The sequence below is a fragment of the Vidua macroura genome (assembly GCF_024509145.1).
Source record: "Vidua macroura isolate BioBank_ID:100142 chromosome W unlocalized genomic scaffold, ASM2450914v1 whyW_random_scaffold_74, whole genome shotgun sequence".
Lineage (NCBI taxonomy): Eukaryota > Metazoa > Chordata > Aves > Passeriformes > Viduidae > Vidua > Vidua macroura.
Genome location: NW_026530539.1, coordinates 1,988,525 through 2,000,287, shown reverse-complemented (window position 1 = coordinate 2,000,287; position 11,763 = coordinate 1,988,525). Strand labels below are relative to the sequence as shown.

At 49.9% G+C, this 11,763-nt stretch overlaps 1 protein-coding gene across 1 annotated transcript; it reads left to right on the top strand.

The window, feature by feature from the left end:
• The first annotated feature begins 1,596 nt into the window (after window positions 1-1,596).
• Window positions 1,597-11,107, top strand: LOC128822768 (uncharacterized). The gene is made up of 4 exons (XM_054004576.1): window positions 1,597-1,653; window positions 1,949-2,116; window positions 8,656-9,975; window positions 11,000-11,107. Exons 3-4 carry the CDS (start codon window positions 8,857-8,859, stop codon window positions 11,105-11,107), a joined length of 1,227 nt encoding a protein of 408 aa, XP_053860551.1. The 5' UTR covers window positions 1,597-1,653; window positions 1,949-2,116; window positions 8,656-8,856.
• Window positions 11,108-11,763: the final 656 nt, after the last annotated feature.

Sequence of the window (11,763 nt, the reverse complement as noted above, 5' to 3'; positions counted from 1 at the left end):
TGCAACAGCGTGTCATCCTCCAGGTGTCTTTCAGGAGTTGTGCCTCCAAAGCAAATCCTCCCCTGTAAATGCAGATTCTGGGTATTTTTTCCCCAGAAATAGCCAGCTGGGTTGTGGAGGTTGATGTTATTTGTTGGCAGTGCATAACTAAAGCCATCTAAGAAATCAGAGCAGCAGGATTACAGCCCCCAGAAGCCCCGTGCAGGGCAGGTTTTATCTTTCCTTAAGTGGAGATTTCATTAGCATCCTGAGTGTTCCTGCTTATGCTGATACTGCCAATATTGGTTGCACCACTGATGCTGATGCTCTTCCAAAGGAAGTTTTTACATGTTGGGTGAGAAGTCTCTTACAAAGTAGTTTTTAAAAAGAATCATGAATTCCTGACTATGTAGCTCTACTTCTACCTTAATCTGTCTCTTATTTCTCCTAATATGATAAATTCTTCTGAGGTAGTATGTGATGTCTGTGTTTTCTAAGTCAAGGTATATGATTTGGATGGTAATGCAGGTAGATGTGTTAAAAACAGGACCACACTCCCGGTACTAAAAGTGATTTCGGCATTTATTATAATAAAAAGAAAGGCCTAAAGCAAGGGGGCCCGCGGGCTGAGCAGGAGCGTTCCCATCAAGGATGCTGCAGCGCCAGCGCTGGGTCTTCTTGCGCAGCAGTGTCCCCAATGTTCCAGGTGGAGCGGCACCAATTCAGTGGGCCCTTTTTAACCCATTTTTTGTCCCTTTGGATTGGTTTCTTTTTGGATCCTTCATTTGCGTGAAGGTTTAAGGCACTTGATTGGCCCATTATAGTTCTGTCCAGGCTGGCTCGTTTCGCTGGGGGGGTGGTGCACTTAGGTGTATTATGGTAGGTTGTGTGATAAGTTAGAAAAGACTATTTGTTCATCAGGACAAAAAGGGGAAAGCCTTGTGTAAATAACAGGAATCCAAAGGGGAAGCCTTGTGTAGGTAACAGGATTTGAGCTGAGATGCATATAACATATAACCTTATATGGAAAAGTGTTGGGGAAGATGAAATAGCAAGGCCCTATAAATATGAGGGCCTGGCAAAAGAATTAGAGAATACAGATATCGAGATGAAAACGAGGTTTGAAATACCAAACCTTCATTACTGAGCATCCCGAAAACAATAATGCAATCCCCCCTTTCTGATAGATCCTAAGGTCAAATGGAATGTCCTGTCTCACCCCCCAATGTATGGTTCATCCCATACCTGTAACCCTCCCCTGAAGTATCCGATGTCTGTAACCCCATTGGCCCAAGTCCTGTCCCAGCCCACCTTGAAGCCCCCTGATAAGGTGTGGCCGAGGGACCGGACGCTCTCTCTCTCGGATCTCCCTGCTGGAACACCCACCTGGCACCATCTCTCTCTCTCCCTCTCTCTCCCCCCCGCTCTCCCCGGGCCTGCCACGAGTTGCGGCTAGCAACTCTAAGCAGGGCCCTTCATCCTTTAAAATAAACCCTATGCTCTAAAGACCGGGCCTCAGAGATCCTGTGTTACCACCCACCCAAACCGTCCTGGAGTCCAGCAATCCCCGCAGATTGGCGCCCAACGAGGAAGTCCGACCCCCACAGACTGGCAACCCCACGTGTCTGAAGACCTCTTCAGCTTTTCTACCTGTGGGAGACTTCTCCATGGACGGTAACTAAATAACCAGTTGTAGCCTCCTAATCGGTGTCGTGAGCACGGCGTATCGTTGCTGGGCAGCGTGAAAGCCGGAGCTCTATAACTTTGCCGAGGCAATCCTCGAGCACGGGAATTCGTTACAAGGTAGCGAGTACCTGTACCTCTTGGAGGAATTTGCCTGGCAATCCTCGAGCATAGGCGGCCGCTGCTGCGCGGCAGCTACCTAGAGCTCTCTGAGGAACCTCACCGTGGCACCCCGCCACGTGCACTGAGCACAGGCGAGCACTGCTCTGCACTGCCCGCACTGAAGCTCTGAGTGGAGTCTGGAGGCCCCGAGCACGGAAAGACGTTCCTGAGCGACGCCTGAAACCGGAGCTCTGAGGGGGACCTCAAGCAGAGTCCTGAGCGCCGACTGGAGTGCCTGGCCAGCCCCCCACGTCGGAGTTCTGAGTGAGGACCCTGCCCCTGCGATATCGAGGTGAGCTACACTGGTGTAAAAATGGGACAATCCCACTCTGCCCCTGATCGGGATCTCTATAAGGAACTTAAGCATTCTTTACGCTGCAGTAACAGTACTTTACCTAAGCAAGAGCTAAAAAACCTTTTAGAATGGACTCTAGTTAATTTCCCAAATGCGGACCGTTCAGCCGTCTTTACCAGAGACTTTTGGGACTCAGTTGGAAATAGACTCTTTAATGACATTTCACGCCGGGATTTGACTGGCGTTCACCTTCTCCCGGCGTGCAGAGCATTGGTTGAGCTCTTTGCTGCACAGCAAATGCCCGCGGCAGCCGCTCAGCCGGACCGTGCTGTCCCCGAAAATCCCCTCCATGCTGCCGCGAGTCCGCAGCGGGGCACGCCCCCCGCCTCCCCCCCGCGCCGCGCAGCTGTGGCGTCCGTGGCCCCTCCCCCCGCCCTCGTGATCGCGGCGTCCGTTGCCCCAGCCCCCCCACCGGACCCCGCAGCCCCTCCCGCCGCTCCCTCCATCCCCGCACCCCCCACTCCACTAACCTCTGCTGTTCCGGTTGGCGCGGTTTGCCCCCCCCGCTCCGTGTCGGGCCCCTCCTCCGCCTCCGCCCCAGCGAGCCCGCCCAGCAATGTGATCGCGACAACACCCCCCGCTGCGGCCACTGCACCGGCCCCGGCTCCCCCTCCCCCCGCGGCCCCAGCTGTACCCCCCCCTACCCCCCGTGAGTCCCGCCGCTCCCCCAGCCATGTGCTGTGTCTCTGTGGCTGCCGCCATCGCCAGCCTCCTGCAGAGTCATGCGGCCACGTTTCTGCAAGCAGCTCATGCTCCCGTCGCTGCCGCGGCGCAGGCTGACACGGCAGCGTCCTTTGTGCCGCGGGATGGAGCGGTCAAGCCCACCAAGCCGCCCCGCGCCTCCCGCGTGGTGGCTCCCCCACCGTTGTCACTGCCCCCCTCAGACACGCCCACCGCCATGGTCCCGTGCCTCCCTGACCGCCCGGTCCCTGCTCCAGCCCAGCTTGCGAGCTACCAGCCGCTGAGCTCCGCGGCACAGACGCCGCCTAGCCCTCCGCGCCCTGTCCCCACTCCGCGACGGTCCCTAGACAGCTCTCCCGTCCCTACCACCGCTGCAGCTGCGCCGGGGACTGCGGCCACCGCCGGAACCGCGAGAGCAGCCCAGCCCCCTGCCTCTCAGCCCCCCATTGCACCTCTGTTTGCGGCGCCGCTGCGGGCTCGGAGCGCCGCGACGTCGCCGCGGCCCGACCCGCCCCCATCACGCAGGGGTGCCCCGGGGCTACACGCCGCGGCGCTGCCACCCCCTGCGGGTGGCGGCGCCCTGCCGTTCCCTTCTGTGGCCACAGAGACGGTCCCTGCTGCGCTCCCCGAGGCGGCCGCCATGATGGCTCACCACGCGGACCCCGTGACACGCCCCCCGCATGCGCAGTCCCTGCGACCCTCGGAAGACCTGCCTCACTCCGCGACACCACCGCCGCCCCCCCACGCCGCCTCCGCCGTGCCTTTGATCCAGCCTCCCAGCGCCCACACGCTCCATGCTGCAGTCCACCCCCAGCCGACATCACCGTGCCCTCCCACGTCAGCACCACCGCTCCCAATTCCAGACGCAGGACACCAGCCCGCGTTGCCAGAACTTCCGGGTTTACTGCATCTACAAGTGTCTCCGCCCACACCACCAGCCCAGCCGGTTCCTGTTACAGCCTCATCACAAGTAGCCCCCACTGCAGCGCGCCTCGCACAGCCTCTGGAAACCCCAACGCTACAGCCATCAGCAGCCCCTGCGCAGACGCAGCCTCCAGCCGCCCTTCACCTGCCTCCATCGTCACTGGGTACCGTGCCGCAGCCACCGCATCCTGCACCTGACCCAAGCAGGACTGGACTACAACCAAGCACACAAACCGTGCAACGAGAAGGGGGAGGGTCGAATGTGACACACATAGAGAACTGTATTGCATTTCCAAATGCCAACCCTCTTAATGCTGAAAAGTCACCAGCATCAATCACAAATTTAGAAAATCCCCAGAAAAGTTTTGACAATCTTCAACTGACAGACTGGAATCAAATAACACGTGACATTTGCAAAGAGGAAAGCCTAAACCCTATAGCACTGCCTGTGATATTCAGCCAGCAAGCCGGTGGTCCCAGAACTTGGACAGCTATCCCATCTCATGAGGTGAAAGAATTGCGAAAAACAATAAAGGACAATGGTATCTCCTCTCCATATTTTAGACAACTGCTGAAAAGTACCCTGGAAGGACATACACTCACACCAAATGACTGTAAAAATCTTGCTGCTATAATTCTTACAGACTCACAGTATATACTATGGGAACTTAAATGGAAGAGACTGCTTACAGGGGTACTAAACACTTATAGACAATGTACTGATGCAGACCTTCGTGCCCTCACCCTGTCTAAATTGATAGGTGACCCACCGGATGACCAGAATGAAAATCAAGTGAATTTACCCAGAATGGTGTTAGATGACATCAAAAAGATGGCTCGCAAAGCTTTTTTGCAAGTTCAGCCTGCAGGAACTTTTGAAAAAGCCTACAATCTAATTAGTCAAGAGTCATCTGAACCATTCACCTCATTTGTGGACCGGGTGATCCAAGCAGCAGAAAGACAATGCGGTGATGATATAGCCCGTCCAATAGTGATACGGGACATCATTGAAAATAATGCAAACGTGGAATGCAAGAGAGTTATCAAAGCCCTGGGAAAAGAAAGACCTACAGTGCCTGAAATGATTGATGCCTGCAGCAAAGTTGGGAGCCCACAGCATGTAGCAACAGTTCGAGTAAATGAACTTGGAGAAACTCTAGGAGAGAAAATTGAAAGGGCTCTTACAGCACAGGTAGCGCAAGCAGAAGCACAAGCAGCACAAGCAGAAGCACGAGACCAAAAACTTACTGAAATCCTAACTGCCTTGCATCTAAGTTCCCAGCAAAGAGACAACACTGTAGCTGACATGCAAGCTGCTGCACCTCCAGGACCTTGCTACTTCTGTAAAAAACCTGGCCACATCATGAGGGATTGCCCAGAGGTCGCACGAAGTGCACAAGCCACCGATCGCTGCTCTATCTGCAAGAAGGGAAAACATCTCGCCTGGCAGTGTCGATCCAGACAAGATGTAAGCAGGAAATACAATCCAAAAAACTCCAAGGTGAGCGCGCAGCGCCATCGCGCGATGAAACAAGTAATGGCACCCCAAGCTCCCGAGGCAAAATTTGTGAATACCCCGACCCAGAAGCTCTTCGCTTCATCACCAGCACAATCCCAAGTTATGACCCAAGCCTACTACCCCCAGGGACCTGGTGCACTTTGGCAACCTCCAAGCCAACAACCTTTTTAAAGGATGATGGCTATGACTATATTTCAACAGGGATTACTGGGCCTTCACAACAAAGACAAGACTTTTTAGTTGTTGGTAAAGAAAGGAATAGCATCTTGGGACTGCTTGTTTTGCCTTGTGTAATGTCTGTTAACTGCAGTGAAGAATTACTGGTGCTAGCCAATGCCTGCTACCCCCCATTGCATATTCCACCTAGAACCCCTATAGCTATTGCTATAGCACTGCCTATGGGGACTATAGATCAAATGCCACCACGCTGTTTCCCAGTTGCTTCTGAAAATCCTGAAGTTCTATGGGTTCAACACATAAGTCAGCAACGACCAATGCTAACTTGTGAATTGTCAAATGGTGGGGTTCAAGTTTACATCAAGGGGATGATTGATACGGGGGCGGATGTTTCTGTGATCTCTTCTTACTGTTGGCCAACAGACTGGAAGTTGGTCATTCCCCCAGGTACTCTCACAGGCATTGGAGGTGTCACTCCTTGCTTGCAAAGTGAATCTGTAATCAACATTACAGGGCCTGACAAGAAGAGAGCGTCAATCCGTCCCTATGTAGTGCAGAAACCCATCACAGTGTGGGGAAGGGACTTACTTTCTGAATGGGGAGCAAAAATTGAACTGGGTTTTTCGTAGGGGCCACTAAAGCACTCAGCACCCTGAAACTGACCTGGAAAACTGACACCCCTGTCTGGGTCGACCAGTGGCCCCTGTCAGACAATAAGCTGAGTGCCCTCAAAAATCTAGTGGCCGAACAACTGCAAAAAGGCCACATTAAGCCCACTAACGGCCCCTGGAATTCACCTGTGTTTGTGATCCATAAGAAAACTTCTGACACTTGGCGATTGATCAGAAAGATCAATGCAGTGATTGAGAACATGGGGCCTCTCCAACCTGGCCTGCCCAACCTTTCTATGATCCCGAGAAACTGGCCACTTGTAATCATTGACCTAAAAGACTGTTTCTTCAACATCCCACTGCATCCGGATGACGCTCCTCGTTTTGCCTTTTCCGTTCCAAGCACAAACTTACAAGAACCACTCCAGAGATACCATTGGTTAGTTTTGCCACAAGGGATGAGAAATTCGCCGACTATCTGCCAATGTTTTGTGGCCTGCGTGCTGTCTCCAGTCCGCGCACAGTTCCCACAGTCAGTTATTCTCCACTACATGGACGATTTGCTCATTGCAGCACCAACACAAAAACAGATGGAAGAGACCCGTGATTGTATTGTTGCTGAGATCAAAAAGGCTGGACTGGTAATATCCGAATCAAAAATACAAGAGACTGCTCCCTGGAAGTATTTAGGTTGGAAACTAACAGAACAGTCTATTACTCCTCAAAAGATACAAATCCGAACTGATGTTTGTACCTTGCAGGACTTACAACAGCTTTTAGGGGAAATTAATTGGGTTAGACCTGTCCTTGGAATCACTGCTGATGAACTTTCCCCACTTTTTGATTTGTTGAAAGGGGACAATGACATCAGATCCCCTAGATGTCTCACTCCAGAGGCTTACAAGGCCCTGGAAAACATTACTGATGCTCTGCAGAACAGGCAGGCGCATCGCTGTGCTCCTGATAAACCCTTTTTCCTTGCGATTTTAGGAGAAAAGCTGAGACTGTGCGGTCTCATTTTTCAATGGGATTCTTCTCACAAAGATCCATTGCTAATAATTGAATGGGTTTTTATTTCTTACAGGTCGCCAAAGACAATCCTCACACCTCTAGAAATGATGTCTCAAATCATCATCAAAGGCAGAGCAAAGCTTCTTTCTATAGCAGGTCATGAATTTGCAATTATATATTTGCCCATGAAGAAAGCCTATTTTGACTGGGCAATGCAAAAATCAGAAGATCTGCTGTATGCCTTGCTCGATTTCCCAGGCACTTGCTCTATTCATTATCCATCACACAAAATGATCAAAGCTAAATTATGTTACAAAGAAAAACCCCTGATCAGTGAAGAACCCTTAGATGCGGTCACTATCTTCACTGATGGGTCAGGGCGAACGCACAATTCGGTTGTTACATGGCAAAATAAAAATACTAAGTCCTGGGAACAAGATGTTCAAAAAGTTGAAGGTTCCCCTCAGATTGTCGAATTGGCAGCAGTAGTAAGAGCATTTCAGCTCTTTCCAGAACCTTTCAACTTGATCACTGATTCGGCATACGTTGCTAATATTATTAAGAGAATTGAAGGATCTGTTCTAAAGGATGTGAACAACGACAAGTTGTGTCTTTGGCTCACCTGTCTCTATCAAACTTTATCACACAGAATTAATCCTTATTTTGTTTCTCACATCAGAGCTCATTCTGGTCTTCCAGGATTCATGGCAGAGGGAAATGCACGAGCTGATGCACTGGCATCAGCAACATCTGATGAGGAAGGTGCAGCAGGCATTGAAAATTGCACCTCAGTGCTTGCTGCAACCACCTTACCTAACATTATTGAACAAGCCAAATTGAGTCATGCATTTTTGCATCAAAATGCACAGGCAATCAAACGAGACTTTCGCATTACCCTAGAGCAAGCACAAAATATTGTACGGGCTTGCCCAAACTGTCAGCATGTTCAGCCAGTCCCCTCTTCAGGAGCCACCAACCCACGAGGGTTGGAGAGCTTACAGAAATGGCAAACAGATGTTACTAAGTACCCCTCTTTCGGGAAATTTAAAAATATCCATGTCTCCATTGATACATTTTCAAACGCAGTTTTTGCCTCTGTACATACAGGAGAAACAGCTAAGCATGTCTGCCAGCATTTTTCACAAGCTTTCTCCTATTTGGGTGTCCCCCAAGAAATCAAAACAGATAATGGCCCTTCATATGCTTCACAAGAATTAGCTGCGTTCCTGAATGACTGGGGTGTTCGCCATACATTTGGCATTCCTTACTCTCCCACGAGTCAAGGTATAATAGAAAGAACACATCAAACCTTGAAACGCATTTTAGATCAACAGAAAGGGGGAGAAGGCCAGGCTGCACCTCAAAGGAGGCTGAATAAGGCTCTGTATGTTTACAATTTTCTAAATAGCTCTGCAGAAGAGCCTGACCCCCCCATTTACAGACACTTTTTGAACAACAAAAAAGCAAAACTAAAAGAGCACCCCCCAGTTTTGATTAAAAACTTAGATTCAGGACAAATAGAAGGACCATACAATCTTATAACATGGGGAAAGGGGTTTGCATGTGTTTCCACAGGTGGAGGACTTAAGTGGGTCCCAGCAAAGAACGTGAAGCCCTACCACACATCGAAGCCCGCTGACACCCTCACATCAGCCAGTACTTCCACAAGTACAAACCAAGAAGCAAGCACCCAGACCTGAGCTGCGCAGAATCATCAGGAGAAAGTGATCTGCCAGGAACAGCTCAAGAAAAGAATGAAGTTTTATCGTTTGCGCGCGTGCATGTTGCTTTTGTTCTTTTGTTTTAGTTCTTGTAGTGAAGCTTTACCTGTAAGTCAACCAAAGACGAATGTCTGGGTTGCTTTAGCCAAGTCTGCAGGCTCTGATACCATCTGTCTATCTGACACAAGCCCTGACAAACCTTTTTCAACCTGCTTAGTTGGGGTACCTCTTCCAGAAGGTTTTGATAATGTTACTCTTGACAAATACTGGCCATATGACGATCATCACGTATCTCCCACTCCTAGCCAAAGACACCAAACTTATATTGATAATTCTAAAATTGATAAATCTGACCTTCAAGAGCTAGAAATCCTAGGCTCATTAACTATGGACACCTGCTACTTCTTTCATTTCCTAGGTGAAGGCGGCCCTTATTTAAACGTTACCCCTTATCACCCAGTTTATAGCAATATAACCTCTTGGTGCAATCAAACTAAGCTTCTCATATATGATGAGCCTTACGCAGATCGTTTTAACAAACTTCCTATTCGATTTCCTAAAGGAATTTGGCTCATCTGTGGAGACAGGGCCTGGCAAGGTATACCTTCAAAAATAGATGGTGGCCCTTGTGCCATGGGGCAACTTACAATAATTGCTCCTAGTGTAAAAAGGGTAGTAAAAAAGAAAAGCAGGAGGATTAGATCCTCCTGGGGACATCAATATGAGAACGACTGTGATAGTGATTTTCACCCTTGGAACTCAGGAAAATCGACTCTTATAAGTGTTTTTCTACCTCAGATAAGTTCCTCGATTGCATTGAAACAGTTAAACAAGTTAGGGTGTTGGCTCAGTAAAGAAGTAAATGCTACCTCTACTATAATCAGTGATTTGCTAACAGATGAAGAAGCAGTGAAACATGCCACTTTACAAAATAGAGCTGCTATTGACTTTCTTTTACTAGCACATGGACATGGCTGTGAAGATTTTGAAGGATTATGTTGTATGAATCTGTCTGACCATTCTGTTTCCATTCATAAACAGCTACAAAATCTGAGGGATTTAGCTAACCAAATTACAACAGATAGCCCATCCTGGCTAGACGATTTGTTTGATGGTTGGAGCTTTGCACCTTGGCTAAAGGAACTCTGTAAAGTAGGTTTGACTATTCTGATAGTGATAATTGTAGTTTTAGTAGCAGTACCCTGTATACTTCAGTGTGTGCAGAACATAATGAGTAAGACAGTATCTAGCATCTTAGTTGTTCATCAGAACGGGGGAGATGTTGGGGAAGATGAAATAGCAAGGCCCTATAAATATGAGGGCCTGGCAAAAGAATTAGAAAATACAGATATCGAGATGAAAACGAGGTTTGAAATACCAAACCTTCATTACTGAGCATCCCGAAAACAATAATGCAATCCCCCCTTTCTGATAGATCCTAAGGTCAAATGGAATGTCCTGTCTCACCCCCCAATGTATGGTTCATCCCATACCTGTAACCCTCCCCTGAAGTATCCGATGTCTGTAACCCCATTGGCCCAAGTCCTGTCCCAGCCCACCTTGAAGCCCCCTGATAAGGTGTGGCCGAGGGACTGGACGCTCTCTCTCTCGGATCTCCCTGCTGGAACACCCACCTGGCACCATCTCTCTCTCTCCCTCTCTCTCCCCCCCGCTCTCCCCGGGCCTGCCACGAGTTGCGGCTAGCAACTCTAAGCAGGGCCCTTCATCCTTTACAATAAACCCTATGCTCTAAAGACCGGGCCTCAGAGATCCTTTGTTACCACCCAACCCAAACCGTCCTGGAGTCCAGCAATCCCCGCAGAAAAGACCATTACAGGGTCATGGACTTTCATCGAGGAAGAAGAGAGGAGCCTTCCTCCAGCGACCACCAGAGAGTAGAAGACGACCCCCTAGCAACAGAGGGCGCAAGCACAGAGTACATCCAGAGATACTGCGGACACGGAAGGAAGAGAGTATAAAAAGACTGCGGGAAGGAGGAAACAGGGTGAGCCGTTTGCGGAGCAGGGACTCCCCGGCTGCACCCAGCGCTGTTTGCTTGCCATCGCTTGCTGTAATCAATAAATTTCTTATTGACCCTCGAAAGGCTGAACAAATTATTCGCCTCTATTTATAACAATCTGGTGCCGTGACTCGGATAAGGGCTACCCGTTGGAAGCTCCTCACGGGGAGGCGCCCTCGCTGCCTTGGCAGCGAGCCCCACTCAGGAGTCCTCCTCCTGGGACTCTTACCGACGAACCCAAATTCGGTGGCAAGCAAAGAATAGCCGGCAACCCCTTAATCTTTGTGCACAAAGTCCCGGACGAAAACACAGGACTGTGTAAGTACCTTTCAGTGGTCCTTCGGGGCTACTGAGGTTGCTCCGTTCAAAGGGGACGGGGCCCGCTCGGTCGGGGTTGGGATCCCGGAGTGTAATGAATGAGACGTCTCTGTGAGATTACGTGAGTGTGGACCTCATAGTAGTGCGTTTCCCACACCCAGCGACGGGCTGGGCCACGAATTGAGGGAAGCGTGGAGGTGTGTGTGTGAAGGCACTCCGGAAGATGGGACAGAGGAAAAGCAAGCCCTCTGGTCCCATGGGTGGGGGAAACCCTGTAAAGCTTCCCCAAATTCCTCCAGATAGCCCATTAGGACTAATGATTAAAAGTTGGGACGCCTTCCCCACCAGGAAAGGAAAGGACAAGGTGAAAATGGTGCACTACTGCATAGAGGTGTGGGGAGGGAAACAAATAAGAGGAGACCATTTGTATTGGCCAGTGTTTGGCTCATTTGAGGATTGGATATGTCAGGCTTTAAATATTTACGTGAATTCTAAAGAGCCCTTTAACTTAGAGGAGAGCGAGTACGCCTCCCTCTGGATAATGGGGGAAACTCGCACTAAGTTGTTTGCACTTAGTACTAGGGAGAAAAAGAAAAGAGTGA